This window comes from Scardinius erythrophthalmus, assembly GCF_964197995.2.
Source record: "Scardinius erythrophthalmus genome assembly, chromosome: 10".
Taxonomy (NCBI): domain Eukaryota; kingdom Metazoa; phylum Chordata; class Actinopteri; order Cypriniformes; family Leuciscidae; genus Scardinius; species Scardinius erythrophthalmus.
Genome location: NC_138230.1, coordinates 41,221,413 through 41,248,625, shown reverse-complemented (window position 1 = coordinate 41,248,625; position 27,213 = coordinate 41,221,413). Strand labels below are relative to the sequence as shown.

Sequence of the window (27,213 nt, the reverse complement as noted above, 5' to 3'; positions counted from 1 at the left end):
TATTTGGTTTCAGGCGCCCTGGAATTTGAACAAATTAGGAAAAGCAGAGATCAGAGACTGTGCTATTACTATAGTCACCTTAATCAGGAGAGAGTTCAGCAATGGAATCTTGGAGCATTTTAAAGACATTCCCATCGGATGCTAGGAAATGCCAGACAACATTATCTCTCCAAACAGGAAAGGAAATCATCAAAGCCCATTCTTGAGTATTCAGTCACTATAATAATGCAATACTTGGAAGGATCTTGACATTTTTGTTTTGTGAACTAGTAAAAACCCACATGCCAATTTAAGAAATGCTGTAAAATCTGAATTGCAACATGATCAATATGAATTTATGAACTCGTCTCTGGCATAGTAATTTCATTCTACAGACAGATCAATTCAGAGGATGTGCTCTGTATATAAAGCAATTAAAGGGATAGTTCACCCAAAATTTAAACTTATGTCATTAATTACTCACCCTCATGTCTTTCCTAACCGTAAGACTTCGGAACACAAATTAAGATCTTTTTGATGAATTCCTTCCATTGACAGCAACGCAACTACCACTGTGATGCTTCAAAAAGATAGTAAACTAAACACATCATAAAAGTAATCCACGTGACCCAAGTGGTTTAACCTCAGTGTTATGAAACTACGAAGTTACCACTTTATTTACACTTTATTGTCCACAAAAGCACCACGACTCATGCATGTTATGTTGACACGAGAGCGGACGTTGTTACGTGAACACGTGATGGAGATTAATATTTTGTAAATAAAGTGGTAAATCATATTTTTTTGCATACACAAAGCACTCGCATCGCACTCGGTTAAACCACTGGTCACGTGGATTACTTTTATGATGTGTTTAGTTTCTTTTTGAAGCATCACAGTGGTAGTTGCGTTGCTGTCAATGGAGGGACAGAAAGTTCTCAGATTTTATCAAAAATCTTAATTTCGTTGATGAACGAAAGTCTTACAGGTGTGGACCGACATGAGGGCGAGTAATTAATGACAGAATTTTCATTTTTTGGTGAACTATCCCTTTAACAGTCTGCAATAGAACAAACATACACACAAAAAAAAGTTTCAACAACCATGGTCCATTTACATTGTGCATTCATCACTTGGTCCCTCTGCTTATGGCGGCTCTGTAATTGTCCATTCTGGACACCAATCTCTGTTTTTAATCTTTTTGGTTGGAGACACTCAAAGTGTTTAAAGCTTTTGGGTTTTCAGGTTCAAATAACTCAAAAGAAAATACATGTTAAAGCATTGTTTTTCCTCGTTGGTTCTAGCCCTCAAACTCTAGTACTATTTTTTTCTCTTTTTTTTCTAACCAGTGGGTCATAATCCAAACAGATGGCAGATTCACTCACTTAGGCCTATGTGTGCTATTTTGCGGTTTGAAACCTTTGTAAAAGTGCACTTAGCATCTGCACATTAACATAAGGGTGATTCGCACAAATTGTGTCGAGTATAAAGGCAAATAGACACTGTGAATCCCAAATCACATCTGTGCCGACCTGCTGCATTCGACCCACTGTTTTTTCCTAACAAACACTTTCACAATCTCCTTCGTCTGCTACAGAGAAATGAAAAATGAAAACAGGCGTTTATCAAAAAGCAATAACAATAATTAAAATATTAATAATAATAACATTACAAAAATGAACATCTTTCCAAACCAAGGTAGGTACCATGACAACTTTGTGAAAGAGAGAAGAAAAAAAGTTCTACAAAAAGAACCAAATATTGTGTTTCCCACTATCCGAATCACGCTACACAGCTACAAATCTAAAATTCTCCCAGTTTTCTTTCTCCAAATACTTCAGTTCTTTCAAATTCAACATAAGGATGGGAGTTTTAGTCTATGGAGGGGCTGTTTGAACTGCAGTGATTGTGGGTAAACGTTTCACACTCATTGTGTTCAAAAGGTCAACCTGAGGTAGAGTAGAGCGTCTTCAGGAAAGCAGTTTTAAAGGATGATACTCTTGGCTAGACCATCATTTGCTTTCTTGATGCGTTTCAGTGAAAAAGTCAAGTTCTTTGGTTCCATTCATATGTTACTGTATAGACATAGTTCCCATGACTCTTTTTGATAGGGCATCTTTGACCTCTACTGACCCCAGGTTTGACCTACTGTTAGCCAATCACAAAACACACATTTACTGTACATACATAAACCGTACACACGTGTGTGTTCCTGTGCTTTGGTAATGAAGTGTTACAAAATATAAAGGTTACAAATGTTAAATATGAAAGAGGTATTTGGCATTATTATTCTACTATTTGGCAAGTTCAACTCTATTATCATAAAGAGGACACAAACGTTCCTTTTCTTATATCAACATATAAAATCTCCTTGAAAATATATCCCATTTTCATTTGGTTATTAATTCAATGTTAAAAGGTTTTCAAACTAAAATCTGACAGTTCAATGTCAAAAGAGGGAACGTGTGGAATTTGACTATTAAAGCTTATTATTCACTCTTAAAAATAAAGGTTCTTTATTAGCCTCGGTGGAGAACCTTAACATTCCATGGAACTTTCCCATTCCACTAAAGGTTCTTTATTGTAGGAAAAGGTTCTCTAGATTATACTAAGAAAATAATGGTTCTTTTAGGAACTCTGCTCTGAAAGGTTCTTTGATGAACCAAAAATGGTTCTTCCATGGCATCGCTTTGTTTTTAAGAGTGTTGTTGCAGATATTTCTGTGAATAGGTTCATCATTAACTAAGTGAATTTTATTGCAAGTTCCCCTTTTAACATGAACTGCAAAAACGTCAACTCAATGGCGTAGGACATGGGTACAAAGACAAATGAAAACCCTAAAAAAATTGTACATCTTTGGATATCATAAAGCTTGGTTTTCATATCAAAAACATTTTTGGATAATCTGCTGCCATGCCTGTTTGTTTGGGGAAGAGAGAATGCGGCGGTAAACCCAAAATCAACCATCATCTCGCAGCTCCTTCAAGCTCCCATGGCAACCGATTTGGCATCTGGAGAAAAGACCAGTTGGTTTGGCTGAAAAGAATCACTTTGGATAAACATCCTCTCGATGCCATCGCATATTCCTTGGTGGGGAAAGCAAAAGTAGCTAAGCTTTTGGTTTTAACGGGTATCCACATGGAAAGGCCCCAAAATATCCCAAGGGTCCATACTTTCCATGCAAAAACAAAACGAATCCCCCTCTCTTCCTGCTCTTTCATCATTTTCTTTGGAGTTTAGCAGCATCAGAGAGGAATCCTTCGGAATGGCAAATCATCATATCCAAAGCGTACGATGGATGGACGTGGAAAGATTCGTATCAAAGGTGTTTTTGAAGCAATGGTTGTGTACACGTCTCTGGACGATGATGAGGTGGGGAGGGGTTCCCAGACAGCTTTTGTCTGCTAAGGCAATATTTGGAGCGGCTAAGGTCACACTCTCCATGGCAGTCGACCAGATGGGCACCTGAATGCAGGTTCTGGAGGCAGATGGCACAGGCACTGGCAGTGGGAAGAGTAGCGGGTATCTGGACATTTTTTGGCTGAGGTAGGCATGCTTTATCAGCAGGGACTAAAGTTAGCCCAAAATAACATTCTGAGGTAGCTATCTTTGGAGGTATACAGCTTTTGGTGGGTATAACAAAGGATAGGAATAGGAATCCATCACCTTTATGGTTCCTCTGGGGTAGCCTGCCTCGAGGCATGTACGGTGAAACATATAACAATCAATTTATTTGAACTCACACAACCACAAGCGAAGGCAAAAGCAAGGCCACGTTATTAATCTTGGTATATATCCGAGCTAAGGCTAACAAATGGAACTGAGAATATAGCTTGTTTTGTAAATCATGTAGTTCGTTAAATCTTATGTTTATCTTTATTTTATTACCACAGGACGCATTGCAAAGGGAAGTTTTGGTTTTAGCAGAAAGTCCTTTGGTAATAAATACAAAGTGGTTTTGGTATCATTGTTTGTTTTGTTTTGCTTCCATTGTGTATTTATGCTCAGAAAGAGTGCCGTAAAACTATTTGCAACTTAAAAACAGTGTGCAGTATCTCCTAAGGCTATTATTTGGTGTTCTTGTGCGGACACAGATCTTAAAGCAGTGAAGCTTTGGTTCTTTAGGGAGGAAGAAAATAAACAGAAGTTTAAGTTAGCCTGTTAAGACAGGCTAACTTAAACTTAATTACAGTAGCAAAACTCTATATGCATTTTTCTAGATACTTTACACCCTTCAACAGTAGCAGCAGTTTAGGTGACGGCCAGGGCATGATAAATATGGATTAAAGGGGACTTTGGTGGGCAGGCTAGGCAGAGGAACCACAAAGAGCGAGATCACGGAGGCAGTGCTAGCCTGTGCCTGTGCCTGTGCCTGTGCCTGGCAGACTGGACGAGTGCTGCTCGATAAGAACCTGGCATTGGGTCTGGCGATCTATATTAGGAACCTGAAAAAGAGAAAACAGCTTTTAGTATGATATGCTACCTTTTTACGAAACCCTGACAATCCGAGCACAAGTTTCAATGGGAGATTTCCATTGCAGTGCACTCACTGAGACCCTGTTTACACTTGCAATTAAGATGCGATTTGGTCGATCGGATCACAAGTAGACGAGGGAGACACATTCCCGTTTACAGCTGGTGTTTTAATCCGTCTCTTATGCCCACTTTCAAACACTTCTGTCCTGATTTCTTCGAGGGGAGGGAATATGGGCGGGCGAGTTTTTTCAGATCTTTTGATCTAATGGATAAAATAAGCTCACGCAATTTACATATAAACGCACCCAGAGACGACGGATAAACAAACAGAGAGCATCAGCTTTCGTTTCTGCTCTGACAGCCGCAAGAACACTGTGAGTGTGTGTTAGAAATCAGGAATGGTGAGAACAATGTGCTTGGTGCGTTTTTCATCTTCAAACCAAACTTGGGTCTTCAGTCAAAAATGTTTAAATCCCGTCTGGCTTTAGCCTTTAGCTAATGTTATTAGGTCAGTAGGCGGAGAGTAGGTGGTCGTTTGTGTCTGTCACATTCAACTGCATGAGCGTTTACACTATGAAAGCAATCCAGTTGAATAAGTTTTCAACTACATCTGGAAGTGGTCGAAAGTGGACAAGCTCAAAATGTTTTAGACCCGTTTACACCTGTATTTAGCGTCGTCCACTTGTGATCCAATCGATCAAAACGCATCTTAATACCAAAACAAGGAGATGCTAAAGCTAAGTATTTCTACTGATGATATAAACTCTGTTAACAGACAAGAAAAGGTGTAAAAGTGTTTTGGCAGTAAAACAACCTTCCTGCTGATGAAACTGGTGAGCCACATGCTGTAAAAATAGACAATCTGCAAAAATAGACAATCTGCTAAAGGCAGCTTATTCTCAGTTATAATGCCGTGAGAAGCTAGACCACAGATGACAGTCTTACCGGAGGAACTAATTCAATGCCTTGAGCAGGCAGTGTTACTCCCTCTTTTGGGATGCCATTGCTTTGAGGATGGTGTCCTCCATCTTCGCCCTGTGGCACAGACCAGCTGTCCTGAGTGCCTTTCCTACAGAGGAAACTGAGACAAAATTTAAATGCATTTATTCATGTATTTATATCATGTATTTATTAAACTACAGTAGTGGCCAAAAGTGATGTCCGGCCAAGAATAAAATTATCTTCATCCTTTATTCAAATATTATTATTATTTTTTTTAAAGATTTTGTAAGCATATTGCTATTTGTGCTTGGAGTCAATAGTTTTATTTGTGATGACACAATGAAACATACCAAATTGTGCGACATTAAATTATGAACACATGCAAAAACAAGAGAGAACCAATGTAATTTTAATAACTGATTATGATGTAGTCAATGCATGCCTTTTCCCGTGAGCTTTTTGTTTTTCGATGCTTTTTTGCATTGTGAAATAAAACCTGTCGGTTTAGTTTGCCAAATAATTTTGTCAGATAAATACCTTAACCAAGTTTAGAGTTTTGTTCTTCCCTCATATTTAAAATAGTTAAAGATAGAAAATATTTTTCTTTTATTTTGAATGGAAATTGTAGTCATTAAAACACGCGCGCACACACACACACACACACACACACACACACACACACACACACACACACACACACACACACACACACACACTCTTTCTCTCTCTCTCTCTTTATACATATATTTATAGATAGATAGATATAATTAATATTAGCATTACAGTGGTATGTATTTATTATGCTTATTTTAATATTATTATATTTTACATTTGTGGAGTGAATTAATAAGAAAATATTTGTAAAATTTGTGCATGTAGTTTCATGACATCATCTAACCAAAAGCTCCATTACCTGCGCCGATATCCGAACATGAGGAAGAGCACGCAGAAAATGATGCAGGCCATGCCAATGTGTATGCCAATCACAATACTGCTGACCGAGCTCTCCACACCCCTGCAGTTACAGTGAGTTTCCTCTCCTGAACCACAGAACCACAGAACATGATCATTATACAGTGCACTTAAAAATAATGAACATACTGAGATGTGCCAAAGCAAATGCTGCTTTACCGGCTCTGGTTTTAGCACTAGTTCCGTCCTCAGCCAGTGACACCAGCTTCTTCGAACAGTCACTCTCTCCATTGCCATTGTAGGCCACCAGTTTGACTTCATACACAGCGCCGGGGTCTATGGGGAAAATGAAATCGGTCAGTATCGCACACGCTGCAAATAAATTTTAACTAGGTCTAACGCATAAACATTGAGCTGGTTTTGTTGACTTTGCAGTCACCGTAGAGCTATCGATGGGGATTGAGGTCTGGTGCAAAAAAAACCTTTGTACTGTTGCCTTCATCATCTCAATTTTCCTGAAACTCACACTTTTTCACGTAATAGTACTAGGATATATTCTTAGAGGAGTGTTTGTTATCTAGCACTATATACTTAAGAACATTTCAACTTTCACTGTACAAACATAATGGCTTCTTCAGAGGTGCTGAAACAGGTCATTTATACTGAATAGTGGAGCGAGAGAGTTTTCAGTATAAAACGTAAAAAAAAAGCAGGGGTGGATGGATTCTGATGGCTTTTTTGTGCTGATTATGTGGGAAAATTCTACAGGAAGGTGTAACAAAATAAGAATCGCATTGTATAAAAGTACAGGTGACAATAAAGCTCTTGACTTGAAAGGTAGTCCTATTTATACACTTAAAACAGGGTTTTTTTGTATTATTATTTTACTTTTTGATGCCAAACAACCAAAAAAAGTGGCGATCCACATTCCAAAAAATATAAAGGTATATATAAACATTTTCAGTTATTAAAAAAATTACACAAAGTGTATTATAAAGATACGTTTTTTTGTGTGTTAAATTAAATAATTGGCTTATGTTTTTGTTTTTAGTTGTACAAATTTTTACAGTTATTATCAAAACAGTAATAATGTAAAATAAACTATTTTATTTATAATAAAATTGTATTTTTTCACTGTCAGATTTTTGTTGTTAATTGCAAAACAGTTTTAAGGTTTACTTTGAAAGCCTTAAAACACGCTTTGTAATAAAAAAATTCTCAAGTTTTTGAAAACCTCTGACTTAATATATATATTTAAAATTCATGAATTTAATTGCATTTGATAAGAAAACAGCAATATGGCGTCTGCCAATATATATTGCATCTATTGTTGCATCAGTATAGTTTACACAAACAAAAATGAGTATAGTTTCCCTCACCGAGATGAGAGAAGATGTGAGCGTTAACATGGTATTGCAACTGGATCGGCCCCAGGATCTCTCCATGAGGAACCCTGCGGTATGACAGGCGGAAACCCTCCGTTTTCCCGGGCTTACTGGGCAGCTCCCATAGCACCTGCACTGCTGTGGTGTTTATTGCTTTGGTGAAAAATGTAGGTGGACTGGGCACTAGATGGGAGACAGAGAAAGAAAAACCATTATAATCACCTGAGAGGGAACACTGTCAAAGTTAATTCTGTTGAAGCAAAAAAACATAAGGCGAGTGGGCCAAAAGGAGGCCATGCTCGAACATCTGTGACCAAACAGGGAAGGACATATGTGTGGACAGCTGACGTGGCTCAGAGAAGAGACAGCAGGGGAGATGGAGGAAGAGTTTGAAATTGTAGTGACCTAAGCAAAACATGAACCAAACAGCGGACAGTGTGCAGCTACATACCGCCCCCTAGTGTTGTGGACACGACAGCACTGGAGCGTTCACTGGCACCCAGAGGAGAGTAGGCCTTCAGGTAGATGGAGTAGGTGGTCGCAGGTTCAAGGTTTGTGAGGTCATGCTGAAATGTTGTCTTACTCACTGCCTCCTGTAGTTCTTTACTCTCAGGCTCTGAAAACAAAAGTGTCGTGCATTAGCCATTGGTTGTAAGGAGTGGGGGTAAATTAAGCTCGATCTGCTGTGACGTCACAATCGTGTTGCATTGTGGTTTATGGAATCGAGGGGTCGAGGGTCTGTCCATTTAAACTTCCTTCGCCAACTTGATGAAGTTGAATGCACTTCAAAATGAGCGCCGGGGGACGTGCCTAGGGAAGTTTGCGGATGTATGTCTGAAGTGGAGTTAAACACAGCCCAGACTCCAGAGGCACTTACCGCCATACTTGCGGATGTGCAGCACGTATCCGATGATCCCGTCTGTGATTTCAGCCGGCGGCTGTGTCCAGGAGAGCTGCAGGGTGGTTTTAGACAGAGCCGTGGCTTTCAGGTCCTGAGGGGAATCGGGCAGCTCTTTGGCCAGGGAAACAGCCAGACGAGCGCTGGCCTGGTTAGTGCCGGCAGAGTTCTCAGCGATGCACTGGTATATGGCCTCATCCTCTGATGTGATGCGAGTCACGGCCAGGGTGCTAAAAACATTCAAAATAATTTTACAAAAATCTACACTGTGAGGTTAATGTAAGATGTTGTGACCTTGTTAACAGTTACAGATTTTGCACGTTACAATTTGGATGAGAGAATATAAAACAGGTGAACACTGACATCTAGTGGTCAGAAGTTGGTAATGACACCAGATTTTTCAAAGGTAAATGGACCCTTTTTATATTTCTGGGGTTCTCTGACGTTGAAGTCGTCATGGTTCGGTAAACTTCTATAGCAGTGAATGGGAGATGACTGCAAATATACTTTTCGTATTCCCATTTGCTCCAATAGCAAAAGTAAAAAAATAAAAAAACAAGACTTTTTCAAAAGAGGGAAAAAATATCGAGAGATTTATTACGTTGGTCAGAAGAGAGAAAGATGTCATATTTGCCGTTTGTATTAGAAACACCATCGCAGCAGTCATTTAATGCCAAAGTAATATAACGCAAAATATTGCATTGTAAATGTGCATTACATATTTTAAACATAAAAATACTAGAAATATTTACTCGATTTGCAATGTTGATTAGGAAACGAGTCATCGCAGTCTGTGAAAAGGGTCCATAAAGCAGCTAAAATATTGTTTTTATATTGTCTTACTAAAAAACTAGAAAACAGTTAAAGAGAAAATAAAATAAGAAAAACGAAAACAACAATAAATAAATAAAATGCTAAAACCTAAACAGGCACCTAAACATAAAAAATAAAAATAAAAAACGTTTTTTTGTGTGTGTAATTTGTGTGTTTATAGTATAGGCATGTGTATTTCTGAAAGTTTTATTTCAGCAGTTATGTTGTGTATTCTTGTTGCCATTTGTGAGTCTGCGAACTGTGTGTACCTGTTATTGTTGGTGAGTTTGACATTGTCACCAGGCGTGAGTATCTTTCCGTTCTTCAGCCAGATGATATGAGGTTCAGGAACACCCTGAGCCACACAAGTGAACACTGCACTGCCCCCTGCTGTCTTGGACACAGACTGCGGCCACTGCAGGAACTCTGGAGGAGCTGCGGAAATACAGGGAACAGGGTTACTATTAAAGTTAATATAGAGCTAAAACAGTGACAGCTTACAATAAGGTTTCATTAGTTAACATAAACTAATAATGATCTGCACTTCTACAGCATTTATTAATCTTTGTTAATTTCAACATTTACTAATACGTTATTAAAATCAAATTTGTTAATATTAGTAAATGCACTGTAACATGAACAAACAATGAACTAACGTTAACAAAGGTTAACAAACACAATAACTAATGTATTGCTCATGGTTAGTTCTTGTTAGTTAATACATTAACTAATGTTAACAAATGATAACTTATTGTAAAGTGTTACCAATAAAACTGAAGTCATAACTTGAAATAAAACTGAAATAAAAATATAAAAAAACTTAAACTTATTTTATGTCCGCTAGCTGCCAAGAAAACATTTCTCATTTGCACTTACAGTAGTCTAACTTGATGTACTAAAATAACTAAAACTAAACTGAAATAAAAATGACTGAAAACTATATAAACATTTTTAAAAAAGAAATCTAATAAACATTCCAAAAACACAACAAAACTGCTAAAACTTAAACAAAAATTTAAATATAAAAATTAAAACTATAATAGTAAATGTATCTCAATACAACAACATTTATTTATTTAATAATGTAATTAGTAACACTTTCCAATAAGGCCCATTAGTTAACTTTAGTGAATGCATTAATGCACTAAAGTATTATCATTATTATAAACATATTATAATTGAGTATTTATTAATCATTGATAATGTAGTTAATACAAATAAAACTGTTCATTGTTAGTTCATTATTCAGATCCATTAAATAAAATTAACACATACAAGTAAATGTTGAAATTAACATTAAGATTAATAAATGCTGTAAAAGTATTTTTCACTCTTAGTTCATGTTAATGAATACAATTAACTAATGTTAACAAATGAACCTTATCGTAAAGTTTTACAATGCAATTATATCAAAACCTAGACAATGATATGAATAGCTTTAAAATGCGTCTGTTTTGATCTAAAATAAAAATTTAATTTCAGTTATGAATGTGAAAATATTACACAGAACACTCAGTATGATACAGAGACAAAGCTAATTTCAAATGATACGTTTGTTTAACATCAAGACATTCATATTTATAAAATGCACTCAATTCAAAAATCAGATCTTGAACTTAAACTCTAGTTTTTCTGCTCTCTATCTTCCAGATGCGGTTCATCGTTCCGCTTGACACCTCTTCAGTGTCCGCACAATGGCCATGCATATATGTAGAGCTCTCCAGACCCCAGGACCATGCATCTCATTGATCTACTGACACCCACCACAACCAAACACCCCCAGACCGAACCCCTTCTCCCTGGGAAGAGGGTCCGAAGTGGTCTGTGGAGGTGTGGAGGGTCATAGGTCAAAGGGAACCCTATTTCAATAGAGAGCTATTAATCAGGCACCGATCTTTAAAACAGCGAAGCTCCCCCTTCAAAAGAGGTCAACATTTTTAAAACCGTTGGACAAAAATATAGATTTGGCAGATCAATATGAGCCGTGCAGAAGATGTTTAATTGGGTTTCACAGCTGATTGTTGTTTTTCATCATTGTGCCCCTGAATAATATCGAAAACGGAGTTAAAAATGAAAAGATTTCTTTTAAAATCTACTTCTGAAGCAATTGATAAGGAAAGTAAGTTCACTTAAACTCTGATAAGATAAATAAATCAAGAGCAAAAGTATACTTTTGAAAAGATATGTGCACCTCTAAAAAAAAAAGAATATAATATAAAACAAAGAATTACACATTAGATGAATTACTTTTTTATATAAATCTCCCTCCTTTTTATTTAATTATTTAATTGATTTATTTATCATTATTAGTATTTAGTAGTTTTTTTTCATTTGATGTTTAAATGATAGTATATATTTATATATACTTAAATATATATTTAAAAATATTTATAGTATATATATATATATACAAACTAAATATTTGTTTAAATATTAATACATAAATAAAAATAAATAAAACATATATATTTATATAAATAAATAAATATATATATATTTTTTTATAAAAAAATGTTTTATTTATTTAAAAAAAATATTTATAGTTTGTATATATATATATATATATTATAAATATTTTTAAATATATATTTAAGTATATATAAATATATACTATCATTTAAACATCAAATGAAAAAAAAACTACTAAATACTAATAATGATAAATAAATAAATATATATATATTTAAACAGGTACAAAAAATGCAAAAAAATGATGTTAGAATACCATAACAAGACATCAAGCACCACTATAAAAACATAAAAATCCTCATATGGGTCCTCGTAGGCCTGAAATGAAAAATGCAGCCTTTAAAAACACTTCATTGGTTCTGCTTAGACATTAGGGTCAGAGTGAGCGGTGGGAGGGGCTGGAGGGGTGTGTTTAATGAAACTATAGCAGGGCACAATAGGACAGAGGTCACTTCAGACCTCCAGACACAATCTGAATGAACAGCGGTGTGTGTGTGTGTGTGTGTGCGTGAGGAGGGGGTGTCATTCATCAGCCACGTCATTGTGGTTCTCCTCTCTCCCAAGAAGCACTTCACACTTGAACCTGAGTAGGACTGCTGATGAATAGACATCCTTGAATAGAAATGTTTTAAACTGAGGACGGACTAAATAAAGGCCCTGAGAGGGATCCGATACGTCCTGCATCTGTCCGGCTCATATACACAACTGGACAACATTTTGGAATAAAGATGATTACATTACAATTTAAAAAATAACTTTTTTCTATTTTAAAATGTGATTTATTCCTGTGATGCAAAGCTGAATTTTCAGCATAATTTCTCCAGTCTTCAGTGTCACATGATCCTTCAGAAATCATTCTAATATGATGATTTGCTGCTCAATTATTATCAATTAATGGTGCGCAAGTATTAAGAACAGTTCTTATTATTATCAATGTTGAAAACAGTTTTTGATGCTTGATATTTTTGTGGAAACCGTGATACTTTTGATCAATTTAATGCATCCTTGCTGAATAAAAGTATTTTATTTTTAAATCGAACTTACCCTAAACTTTTGAATTGCAGCGTATCACAGTTTCCACAAAAATACTAAGCTTTTTTTCATAATAATAAGAAATATTATTTTATCCAGAAAACTGTTATTTTAAATTGTAATAATATTACGCAATATTACTGCTTTTACTGCATTTCTTATCATGCAGCCTTGATAAGCATAAGAGACTTCTTTCGCAAAGATTTTTTTATGTAAAAAGTGACTCCAAACTTTTGACTGGTAGTGTATAATTACACCTTGAGCAGTTGAGACTTATTATTAGCCCTGATTTCCAAAAATGGTGGGAAATCAAAGCTACTTTGCACCATGATATTATAAACATGTTTAGCTGTGAAACTTATTCTTTTAGCAAAAGGTTTTCACATTATAACACGTGTATAAGGAATCATTTCCGTCAGGCTAAAGCATTTATATGGCATCTTAAAAAGACGAATTAGTATCAAACTCCTTAATTACATGTAAACGAACAATAAAAGTCAGCTATCGAGCTCACGCACACATAAAACACATGCACATGTCGATATGTGCCTGATTCAGATGGATTTATAATTTGATGACGTGCAATTTCCCTTGCCAGTAAAGAGGAAGCAATCAGAGTACAATTAAATAGCAGCATCAGCTTTCGGGGTCTGTCTTTCCCTCTAACAACTAACCAGCTGCGTCTTTACAACCAGGCCCAACTGACAGCATCAGTGTCCAATCCATCTCATGTATTGATCAGTTGTTCTTTCAGCAGGTTCTCAGATCCTGACCTTGAATCTGATCAGGTGGCTATTCCTCCTCATTCATTTCATTCTGTTGTGTGACTTATGCAATCAATTAATATTGTTGAAAAACATGGCTGCCTCTTGATGTGTACTACTTTCATACACATAACAAAATGAACTAATTCTTGAGAGCAATCACTGGATTTCAAGCCACGATGTAATGACCAGCTCCATGTTCAATGGCTATTTTTGCACTTGTTATGATGTGTATAATAACTTATAAAACACTTCAGCTGAACCAGTCAACACCCTTTCATTTTGTCATATTAAAAATAACCCAGGGTGAAGACAATGGAAGGGGTTCCCTCGATGCTGTCGTGAACTTCGTCACCCGCTGCCTGACCACCAGCTGGGAAGAGAACAACTGCCCTCGTAATGCTATGGAAACAGTGGGGGAGGGTCAAGAAGGACCATCGTCCGTCCTCATTTGAGGACCATCCATTCTGCTTGCCCCGCCCTCACTGCTTCATCACCTGTCTGTCAGAGGAGACTCCGCCCCCTCCGCTGGCTCTCCACTAACAGCTTCCTAGGCCAATGTCAAAGGTGAGAAATGAGAGGCCAGAGGTGAGAGGGGATACCTCACCCCTCCCAACACACACACACACTAGGAAAACTGCTCTTTGCCTGTCTTTCTACCCTTTTGTTCTCTATTGTCCACATCCTGGCTCAGCATCTGTTTCAACCTTCAAGGGTGTGTGAAAGTGCAGACCTCACTTCCACAATGAGCTGAGAGTCTGGAGGACAACAACCTTTCATCAATAGGCCTGAACTTGACTAGGATGTGCTGATTTTACCTTTGTGACAGGCAGAGAGACGGACAGAAGTTATTAAATGTGTTCACACTACAGGACTAAAATATCCTGCTTCTTCTACTGAATTTCTATACTTGTTCATCAAGTTAAAATATGAATTCATAATACATGAACTAAATAATTAACAGTGTTAACACATTTTACAAGTTGTTGTTCATTGTCAGTTGTGTTAATGGTAACAAATTGAACCTTATTGATGGTTGAACAAATTGAACCTTGTTGTTAATAAAGCATTTTTGAGCAATTCCTTGGCATTGAATTTCATTTCTCTTTCTCGTTACTCTACATTTCAATTTGCATCACTGATCTGACTTACTTCACGAGGCTTTTCTCAGGGTGTGTTGGGAAGGATTTTGGTTTCCATTTTGCCGAAAATAACCTAACCTAATCTCTTTGTTGCCATCTTACACAAAAAGTGGATCAATAAATGAATCAATACATTCAACATTACCTCCCCCAAATGGCTTCACTGCCAATTCTGTTGTAAAAGACTGATAGGGGTGAATATTGATTGATCAGGCTTAAGCTGGACATTTGGGTCACGGATCGAGAAAGCACACCTGGGTGCAATTCCAACAACAATTTAACAAATGAACAAGAGTACAAGAGGATAATCTACATTATCTCAAGCGCAGATATTCAGTGCTTTGATTATGTTTTTCTGTCTCCTGGCCATCTAAGATGTTAAAAGACATAGAGCATAGATCTTCACAGCTACTGACTGTGTGGTATTAAATATGACTTTTGTACTTGACACTCTCATGGATGATTTACCCATTTGTTCTCATGTTGTTTAATCCTAAAGAGCCCCAGTGTGCAGCTACTTTGAAGATAGCCAATAAGAGGAGCATATATATACCTCAGGGATATATGATCAGGTTGAATGTACGGACAGTAGCAGGGTGATGGATGAGCTTTGTCATTGGGGTGCTGAAGAGGGGATATCTCCTAACAGCTGACTTCATTACACAAGCTATTCCTCTCAAGCCCAGCTGGACAGCACCAGCAGGAACGTAATTACCATAATGGTAGTCAGAGTCCCACACCATCAGACCCAGTACAGAGTGAGTGAGAAAACATAACAAAAAGGGCAGAGAGAAGGGAGGGCCTGAATATTGGCTTCTCCTGCTGTGCTGACCAGTCAGCTTACAGGGGTCATGTTCAAAACCAATTCTGCTTGACGCCTGGTCATCATAGCACTCAACAAACACTTCATACTTTCAGTATACACACACAAAAGATCACATGCTTGCTATGTTGTGCTCAGTGAAGTGTGCATGACAATAAAATGACTGTAATAGTGGTGCTTTGTGAACTTGTGTCACAACAAATCAGGATTAAGCGGTGTGGGGTCAGCTATTACTTCCCTTATGAGTTTGGACCATTTATGAAATACTGAAGCTTAAACATATACTTCTGAGATTTAATACAACACCGTTCAAAATTTTTTTTTAAATAAATTGTTATCAAGGACGCATTAAATTGATCAAATGTGACAGTATAGACATCTATAATGTTACACAAGATTTCAAATCAACCCTGTTATTGTAATTTCCACATTAATATGAAGCAGCACAACTATTTTCAACATTGATAATAATAAGAATTGTTTCACCAAATCAGCATATTAGAATGATTTCTGAAGGATCATGTGACACTGACAACTTTGTAATCGCGTGAATAAATTACATATTAAAATATATTAAAATAGAAAACAGTTGTTTTAAATTGTAAGGTAATACTTTTTTTTCATGGTCCACTTTAAACATTCTACCAACTATAAGTTAATGCAACTACATGTCAACTAGCAGTCATTAGAGTATAAGTAGACTGTCTGCTTATCTGCTAATTTTTTATTTTGATGCTCCTCAAAAGACATTCTACTCACTAGAAGAAACTTTGTAACTACATGTCAACTTATTCTACTAACCCAAACCCTAACCTAACAGTCTACTAATACTCTACTGAGAGTTAATTGACATGTAGTTTCAGGGTTACTTATAGTTAGCAGAATAAACATTTTTACCAACCCTAAACTTTTGAACAGTAGGCACTGTAAATGATCTTTAATCTGACATAAAAATGCCAAAATGAAGAGAAATAATAAAAAGGATTTTAAGCCTGAGTGGAAGATGAGTAATATTTGTCACAAAATAATATCTTTGGATTTCTATTAGAAATCCAGTAAGGTTACCTTGCACGACCAGCCTGCCCAGAGCGGTACGCCTCATCCTGGTGCCGGGCCGGTTGGCAGCACACACATAGACTCCAGAGTGCTGAAGGGAGACGTCTGAGATCATCAGGTTCCCCGTGCCCAGCACCTGTATGCCCTCCACTCCGATCGATCGGCCATCTGATGGAAATGGATCATGAGAAGGAAATTAATTACGAGGAGAACAGGAATAGAGAACAACTAAGGGTGTGTTCACACTTGTAGTTCGCTTCTCTTGGTTCTTTTGGTCTGGACCAAAACAGAAAAAGATACATTTAGCCCTGGTTCACTTATCGTTCACATTGTCTAAATCTACAAAATGAAACCGTATATTTTGTGATGCAACTTATTGAACATCCAAAACAATGCTGTGCTGGACTAAATGAACTGAACTGTAATGGACAGCATCGGGACTGTAGCGAGAAGAACCAGGTATTCTTGAGCATTCTGTCCTTTTTAGGGTCACATCTTGTCCTGGTTTATTTACATGTCTTTGGTTCGTGTTGCGTTCTTATTTCAGTCGAAACGCACCTGGAAGAGGACAGAGACCCACCTTTTCAGGGGTCTCAGTCCGCTTGTTTGGTGTCACCAGGGTCTGGATGACAGCGTTCACACTTATTCAAACGAACCGCACTAACAGAGCAATCGCACCAAGGTTCGTTTTAATCGAACCAAACCTGCCAAGTGTGAACACACCCAGTTATCCTTGGACAGTTCAAGTATGAGGATTCCTACCAAGTCTACTCCAAGACACAATTGGGCGAGGGTTTCCGGTGGCGATACACTCCAGGATGGCGGTCTGATGGACGGTAATGGTGAGGTTCTGTGGGCCGGACAGGATGAACGGCTCCTTATAGGTGCGAGGGACACCTCCTATAGCGTAGAAGAACAAATAAAGAGATGATAATATTAGGATGACATTTGACATCATGACATTCGAGGTAATCAATGTTCTGGTTATGCCCTATATCAAACCACATGTTCAATACAAACATAATTTAGGCCTTATTTACTGGATGAACAGAGTTTAAGGTTAAGGTTATGTACATGCAATCTAATGTCAGATCAAGGTTGACTACTGACCGGTTACGTTCAGATAGGCTTCGTGGCTGTAGCGGGTGTTGGCCATATTGGTGGCGACACAGCGGTAGACGCCAGCGTCTGATTTCTTAACTCCTGTAATCTGCAGAATACCCATTGGGAGAAGTGTGTACCTGTGGAGAAAGAGTAACACGAATGAGCAATTGTGAGGAACAAAATAAAGAAAGACTGTTTGCTGGGACCATGTTACCTGTCATCAGAGGTTCCAAGCACAACACGGTCCTTCTCCCAAGTGATGTTGGCCTCAGGAACGCCATTGACCTGACACTGGAAACGTGCAACACCTCCCTCATCTACTGACATGGACTCTGGGTGAGTATGGAATTTAGGGAGAGCTGTGGGACGAAGAGAACTGAGTGAGATTGGTAATAATAATCCATATAATAAATATAAATAATAATTACCATCAGTTGAGTGAGATATCACAATTTACACAAAAATATTAAGCAGCACAACTTATATAACATTGATAATAATAATCAGAAATGTTTCTTGAGCAGCAAATCAGCATATTAGAATGATTTCTGAAGGATCGTGTGACACTGAAGAGAAGTAATAATGCTAAAATTCAGCTTTGCATCACAAGAATAAATTACATTTTTTAAATACAGTAAGATAAAATAAAAATGTACAATATTTGTTATTTCTGTATTTTTGATCAAATAGAGACTTCCTTAAAAATATTTACAGAAATATACATTTAATCATAAATATAAATAATCTTATATTCACATTATTGTATTAAATATTAAGCATAAATGTGACAAAACTGTGAGGTTTCAGGGTATATTCTCTTCATGATTTTGCGTGTCAAGTAAATGTATCCTGTTTTGAAGATATTTGTATATAACATTTGATTATTTTCTAGATATTTCCTAGATATTTCCTAAAAACAAAACAAGATAAACAAATTTATTTATTAAAAGATTATTTTGTGCTATAACAATTATTCTGGTAGCATTTTAATTTAGAGTCCCGTTTTGCATGTACATACTATATACGTATTGTAGTAATTACAATAACTTGGTAATAACTAGGTACTAGTCCAGAACCTACCCTTAAACCTAATCTTAACCCATGTAGTGACCATGTATATTACTCAGTACTTTCTTGGTAAGTACACTGTAAGCACATTGCAAGTACACATACTGTAGAAAATTATTCTTACTTTCACATATGTGAAGTTACCATGATAACTTGATATTGGCATCTAAAATGTTGATTTTCATTGGGGATAGGATGAGGGGCCAAGAGCATTGTGGTCTAAATAGCCTGGTCATTCATATAATCAATAGGTAGGGGTGTTAGAAGAAGGGCCTCCCAATGAGAGTTCATTGCCATGGTAACGTCGTACCTTCTGGGGAAGCATGTAGTGACAACTATAATTCTACAGGATTATCACCCACCCTACTGCTTTTATAGGACCAAAGGGAGAGCCAGAGGAAAATGGGAATGGATCGAGTAAAAGCAGAGATAAGGAGTAAGTGGACATTGGTGCTGCCCCTATGTCACTATATTTCTCACATAAACAATTAAAAGTATAGGCAAAGCATACGATTTCATATCATAGTCAATTATTTCACTAGCTAGCCTCAGTCACTCACATGCGAGCTGCACACGGGCCTTGCGGCTGACCAGCATGCCGTAGTGGTTCTGTGCCGCGCAGTAATACTCTCCAGCATCGGTCGTATCTCCATCCCGTCTCTTCTGGAAGCTGCGGATCAGGAGCGTGCCGTTGGATAGGATCTTCGCCCGGCTGCCTGCTCCCGGAAGCAGCGGCGCTCCGTTCTTATGCCACGTCACCGTGATGGGACCCTCGCCTTCCACCCTGCAGTCCAGCATCAACGGCCTGTCCCGCACCGCGATCACGTCACTGGGCTGCGTAAGGAAAGCCAGCTCAGATCCATCACACAAACCTGAAAGTGAGAGAGGGATAGAAGATGGGTCAGAACACAACTGAAACAAACCCTAAAAGGTAAAGATTGCATGTAAAATAAATGCTGAGAAATTAGATTATAATGATAGTTATGTGAATTAAACAATGATATATAAGAATGGTGACAGGTTTAAAAGGCACGTAATATTCATTAATATTATCAATTTGACTGCACTGACACTAATGAATAAGATCTAAACTGAGCTGGATAATGACATTGTCTTCTGTAAAGCTGCTTTATAGTTGAATCGTTTCATAATTGATGAAATCTGCAACATGAACTGAACTGATCTGTGCTGAATATTGACACTATTACCTTCTGTAGATGAACTGAGTTTGCTTCATAACTAATGAACATTGCAACATTCACACTGTTATTGAAATAAATGTACACTGTAAAAAAAAGTTGCTGCCTTCAATTTTTAAGTTCAATTAACTTGGATGTTTAAGTCATTTCAAGTTAAATTACATTAAACTGACTTAAAAAAAATAGTTGAATCTTGTATAACATAAAAAAGTTGGAAATTGCTTGTTTAACTTATTTTGATGATTATGTTGTCATAACTTATTGATAATCAACACAACTGAATAATGGCACTATTGTTTTTTAGAGCTGCTTTGGAGCTTAAATTGTATTCATATTTGTACATCTGCAACATTACTGTTGGTTTCTTGTTTATTACTGTGAAGCTGCTTTTGAAACAATATTTATTGCATAAAGCACAATAGAAATAAATGTGACTTGACTTCTATAGACATTAAAGTTAGCATCATTTTTAGCTATGAGTTTATGATATGCGTGTTTGTTGCATATTGTCTGTGTTCTTTGTCACTTCAAGACTCAAACTAAAAGGAAAAATGCCTTGAAAGTGAAAGCTCTGAAATCCCCAAAAAACTGCATTTGTGCCTCAGGACTGACGTCAGTGTGAGCTTCACCATCTAAGCATATCTGCCTATTTACTCAGTATCATCAAACCAAACCTGGTCATCACAATAGAGACAAACGCAATGTAGCCAGTGAAGCATAGAGAGCTGCGACAAAGCCAGAGTAGAAGGGATGGAGAATTAGGGTGAGTTATGGGGTCAAGTTAGAGGAATCTCTTTTGAATAAACCCACCCTGATGACAATAGGCCTGTGACGACACCCAAAAAAACAACTCTCGGTAACCACCAGGAGCCTTCTGCACCTCTCTCAGTCTGGACCATCTGCCCCCCACTTATACAAACCCCCACCATCCCAAACCCCCCAGCGGTCACATTTTCCATTCAGTCTGATTCCAGGGTGACTTTCCCATGCCACTGGCTCACCCCAGTCCTCTCTCATTGTCAACTCGCTACATGGCCATTCCACACATCCTCTGTGCTTTTTATATGGAGAACTCCAGACCTAAAGCAACCTTTAAAGTGACCTCTGGAGATGGCCGGTGTCTCCAGCATCTGTTATGTTAAACAGCACAAGTCTGCTCTTGAACTTGCATTAGATGAGATGTGAAGTACCTTCCTTCAGCATCTGTTAGGTGGATATTATAACCTACCCCCCCCCCATTCAATATGCACTAAAATATACAAATTTCTGACCACTGGGTTCCTCGAACGCCACCTGCACTTGATCATGACAGCCATACCATGAATGTCAAAAGAGACTAAGAGTCTTAGTTATAGGGATAGATCAGCCAATAATAATATATATATATTGAAGTCTTTGGACCCCATTGGCTTTCATTGTATGGGCAAAAACTGTTCCTTAAAATATGTGTGTGCAGAATAAATAAAGTCACACAGGTTTGGAAATCGGAATATAACAAATAATGACATAATTTTCATTTTTGGGTGAACTATCCCTTTTAAGTGCATCTAGCTGCTTATTATTTGACATATTTAGATTTATGTATGTCATTTAGAGCTGTGAAAAAATGTGCTATGCTTATAGGGATGTAAAATATGTTACATGTCATATATAGATATTGGTGTGCCAATATTGGATATTTAATTAAAACTTTTAGATTACCTTTACCATCACCTAATGCGTACTTAATAAATCTTTAAAAACACTAACAAAGTAATAACACTGTGAAATTTATCTTTGGCAAATATTGTTTTCATAATGTACACTATAATGCTGCGGTGACTAAATTCACTTTTAGCTTTTAAAATTGACTAATTTTAGAGTTAGGTTTTATATATTTTTTTTAGTATATTATCAGTTTGGTCCAGAACTATAAGAGTGTTTACTTTAGAAAACCACTGCTGCAAAATGTGACATTAACAATGACAACATGACCATATAAGCTCAAGCGTCTCTTGGAGTCATACCTTGGATAATATCAATAATGGAGTCCATAAATATATAGAGCTATAAACTAGTCTTCCACTGAAGGGAATATCTGGGATGCTCCTTTTGCTCCCAGTTAACTCACACACAGAGCAGATGTGGATGGGACGAGACTGTCTCTTCCTTTTTCAGTTTTATGAGGGCTAGCTTACATCTGACCCTTCCCTGGCTTACTGCACCCGAAGTGTTAATGAAATTCAGAGGTCCCAGGGGAAAGGGGGGTTATGTCACACAAGCTGGATTCAGAGATATAGAGTATAACACACCGGCCAAAGCAATAAAGGTACTGGTGTACAAAATATTTTTTGCTTGATACATCCAATTGAAAAAAGGAAATGAGATAGCAGGGATATAAATGGACTTGATCTTAAACAATAACCATCTTAGAGAACAATAAACCATTAATATACCATTTTTGTAAGAAAGAGGTTTTATGTTTATGCCCACCATCTTTTCATTAGAGAAGTTTGTCATTACACCACACTATTCTAAGATCTCCACAATGGTGAAGATGGTGCATATGTAGATTATTAAGTCTTATAGCCCTCTACAACATGCATGAGACCCGGATAGAAGTGTGATTAAGAGCTCAAGTCTGGGGATAATTCAGATAATTCAGATGAGAGGTGGATAGAAATGGGGTTTTGGGGGGATTGTAGATGATGAGCTGAGCAGCAGGAGACCCCCACCCATCCCCACCCCTTGAGCTGTGACCTCGGTCCCTAAAGGGTCATGAGAGAGTTGGTGAAGGGTGGATGAACAACGCGGGGCCTAAGGCACACAGCCTGTGTCCAGTCACACACACAGTCCCAGCCCCCAATTCGGGCCATTGTCCCCAGACTAAGGTTGGACCTGAACTTCACAAACTATTGTTGGAGGCCAGACATTATTCTAATGTCCTTCGTTTCTAATCAGAGTCTCTGAAGGGCAAAGATCTGTAACACTCTCACCATAACTTTACCTTACTATGCATATAATATAATATAATATAATATAATATAATATAATATAATATAATATAATATAATATAATATAATATAATATAATATAATATAATATAATATAATATAATATAATATAATTAGGGCTGTCAAACGATTAATCGCGATTAATCACATCTAAAATAAGAGTGTGTGTTTACATAATATGTGTGTGTACTGTGTATTTTTTGTATATAAACACACACATGCAAGTATATATTTAAGATTTTTTTATATTAAATATTTATATTTATATACATGACAAATTATATAAATACATATACAGTATATACATGCAAAGCTTTCTTAAATATATGACATGCATGTGTGTGTATTTATATATATACAAAATAATTATACACAGTGCACACACATATATTATGTAAACACAAACGCTTATTTTGGAAGTGATTAATCACGATTAATCGTTTCACAGCCCTAAATATAATATAATATAATATAATATAATATAATATAATATAATATAATATAATATAATATAATATAATATAATATAATATAATATAATATAATATAATATAATATAATATAATATAATATAATATAATAGTGTGTATGAATGAAAATGTCCTGTATTAAAACTAGGGCTGCATTTACTTGATGAAAAATACAGTAATATTGTGGTACTTCCCCCCCCCCCACAATTTTATGATTAATAGGACATTCATTTATTTGAAGCAAAACTTTTTTGTAACATTGCAAATGTCTTTATTTTTGATCAATTTAATGCAATTCAGTTTTTTTTTTTTTTTTTTAGTCTTAATGAACAAACTTTTGAATGGTAGATGACATATATATAAATCTGCACAGGTCTGTTTTATAGCTAATCTGAGGAGAAAAAAAAGATTTGAGGGAAGAAAATAGTTTAGAACTGAAAGCTACAAGACTCTAATATTCTAATATTTTAATGCTCATTATCATTTCTATAGCGGAGTCTCTGCTTTGTCCAGAGAAGATTTTAGCATTACTAAAACTGGCCTGCCACTTTGAAAAAGTGATATATGCCTTTGAAAGAAATTCTTAATGCATATGAACATTCACAAATTCTTCTCGCTCTCTTTTTCTCCCATTATATCCATGGCAGCAGCAGGAGATCTAACGTAAACAATGGCTGAATAACTCGGGGGAGGAATTGTAAAGGAGCTGGGTGGAGAGGGGGGATCACGCTGCTCCGGTGGGCTTCTTTTGACTCCATAATAGGAGTTAAATTCTTCCCGACTACAACAGCCACAAGCTGTCTGCACAAACACTCCTTTGTGTTGGTCATTTGAGACAAAGTTGTCTTTTGTTTAAACACTGATTGCCATTAGGTGGCATATGCCAAGTTCAAAGTCATGCAAACACACTTACATTTCCACTTAAGAGGAAACAATCCCCTGAAGCTGAACTCCACCCTCCTTATTAACCAATTAGCTTTTTTGTGCTCCACTTTTCTCTCTACAAGTATCTGAAGATGCTATTTTTCATACATATAATGGCACAAATATGTCTTTCTATTAATTAGATCGTGTCTGTAGGTCAACAGCTTTTATGAAAAAGTCTTTCTCATACATGAAACCTTTGGGTAAAATCAATAAGCAATACGCTCCAATTGCAGGGGGAGGACACCCCATCACCATGGCCTCAGGTCTTTAATTATTGGGATAAGGACCAGAAGGGGGTCCAGGGCTTCCATTAAGCCAATCTTTTTAATGGAGCAACCAAGGGTTAAAATGTCCCTTTGCTTTAACATGTGAGTTTTAATGCAATGCACTGTTAGTTCCTCTTTGGCTTGTTGAACCCTGATGATTTTCTTTAACTGAACCATCGAAACTAGTTTAAAGGCCTAATTTTGTGTCCAATTAGCCAGCACTTTGTATTACAGGTTATTACGGCAGCTTCATTACCATGAGGAAAGTGGATATTGCTTCAATTAGAGCAATGAATGTGCACACTGAAGTGGTTGTAACCTGAAGGTAACAAGTGCACATGATCACTCACATCTTCTGTGGTGATCCACTGGAGATTGAAGTTATTTTGTGTATGTATTTAAAACTCCTGTTTGGTAGGAGAAACTTTGTGAAGATCAGGTCCAGACCATGATTTGCTTTAGCAGTGATAGAGCCATCGGCCACCCACTGCAGTCTGTGCCCTGTGTGTGGATTAGCTGGATGGGTGTCTTGTCAGAATTAGCTATATCCTATGTTGTCTAGGAAGATGAGGAGTCTGTGGCAGGATTATTCAGGGATGCACACACATACACCTCCAACAGCTTTAAGGCGATTTTAAATGTATCGCTGCTTCCCATAAGGCTGGAGCAGTGTTATGGAGATCAGGGTGTTGGGGTCAAAGGGGGTGGGGAGAGGTGGCCACTTTTGTCTCCTTCGCTCCACTCGCTTTGGACCGCTCCGCTGTCCAGGAGAGGGACCCCAAAGGTTAATACGACCCAAGGTCACCGCAGCTCCTCTGTCTGTAAGGTCATCTGTTTCTCCCCCCACCCTCCTCCATGAGACTCCCAATCTCCTTCTGTTCAACTTTCCGACTATGTTTATTTATTATTCCACAGGAGATTTATTCTAAAGAACGCACATGATCTAACCTCATGGCAATAACATCTGGTTTGAAAATAAACTGTTCTGATCCTAAGCCAAGTCATTTAGTCTCTATATTAATATTCAAGCTGAACAGATGTTTGTTTCTTATAAAAGCCTGAATATTTGAGAAGAAAAAACGTTTGATGCAGGATTTATATGATTGCTCTACCCTATATTTTTATATGTATTATATATATCTAGGCCTATATATTTTTTTCTTAACTTAAGAAAGATTCACTTAAAGAATAAATTAATAAGATAATCAGATCATACAAATTAACCTTTTTGCATTGTGATTAAAAAAAAATCTACTTTTCTTTTTCAAATTCCTTCAAGGCTATATGAAAAAGGTTTTTTAACATTATAGCAAAATCTTTGTCACCATCCATTTGACTTGTCATTTCTATTTTATGGGTTTGAATTTAACCAGCAATTAAACTTTTGTTACAGAGACTGGTCATAAAATACAAACTATTGGCTTCTGATGTTTAGTGTATATGGCGTTAAACACATTAAACTAAATACTAAGCTTCTATATAATTATATTCATCAAAATTACAATTTTACTATGTTCAAATGCACTGAAATTTAAAAGGTTCATATGTTCCCTAATAGCTGAGAAACACACTATGAATACTAATTTAACAAAGAAAACAGCATAGAGCTGGACGAAGGAGGATAGTAACAGCTGAATTACTTTTATGAACTTTTAAAAGATGCTTTGTGCACCAATAGCTTGTCCTGCATAGGATAACGAAACTCTACAACCAGAGTGTTTAATGTAGCTAAAGGCAAAACAAAGCAAATAAAATATTAATAATGTAATATTTGAATTAGCTTCATAATTTATTAATTGAACGGACTACTGATGACATATCCAAATAAGAGAAATCAGACAGTTTGCAGTTTGTAGGCTAGTCGTAGTCTCGTCAGAAAAACAAGTTAGCCTATTCTTTTGATACAGAACTCACAATATGATCTTTAAATCTTTCTGGTCAAAGTATGCTTCTAAGATTTTTATTTTATTTATTTTTTAAGAAACCACATGGAAAGCAAAGTGCACACAAATAGGTGAATACTAAACAAAATGACTAAAAAGCATAGGCTACCATATCTTTACAATGTGAAAAATAAACAAGTTTATACTCACAAGAACCAACAAACGTCAGGATGGTCAGTAAAATCCGTGGCTTCATTTTCCTGTGTAACGTTAAATCCTTTTAAAAAATAATGGAAACAGGTAGGCGACTTCTTTGGGGTTAAAAAGAGTTTCAAAAGTGAACAAGAAAAAAAAAATGTGCTAAATGTCTTTGTATTCGAATAAAAATCCTAAACGGAGTCAACCTAGCATAACATCATCGTTACTTTGTCACACATTAAGGGCGCTCCAGCTGGGCGCTGCCGGTCACGTCCACGGCCACTGAGAGAATATCCCGCGAGCAGCTTCAGCTCAGCGGTGAGCGCGAGCTCATTCATTAATATTCATGAGATTGTTGAAGCTTCTGACACGCGCACGGTCACTACACGGACGATGACACGCGCGCGCTCGCC

At 36.9% G+C, this 27,213-nt stretch overlaps 1 protein-coding gene across 1 annotated transcript; it reads right to left on the bottom strand.

The window, feature by feature from the left end:
- Positions 1–4,328: 4,328 nt before the first annotated feature.
- LOC308697376 (immunoglobulin superfamily DCC subclass member 3) lies at positions 4,329–26,858 on the bottom strand (the record flags this gene model as incomplete). The annotated part of the gene is made up of 14 exons (XM_081376555.1): positions 4,329–4,424; positions 5,401–5,536; positions 6,311–6,437; positions 6,529–6,645; positions 7,689–7,877; positions 8,146–8,310; positions 8,572–8,822; positions 9,675–9,840; positions 16,701–16,859; positions 17,454–17,591; positions 17,802–17,932; positions 18,010–18,154; positions 19,424–19,735; positions 26,813–26,858. 14 exons carry the CDS (start codon positions 26,856–26,858, stop codon positions 4,329–4,331), a joined length of 2,178 nt encoding a protein of 725 aa, XP_081232681.1.
- Between the last annotated feature and the right edge of the window lie 355 nt (positions 26,859–27,213).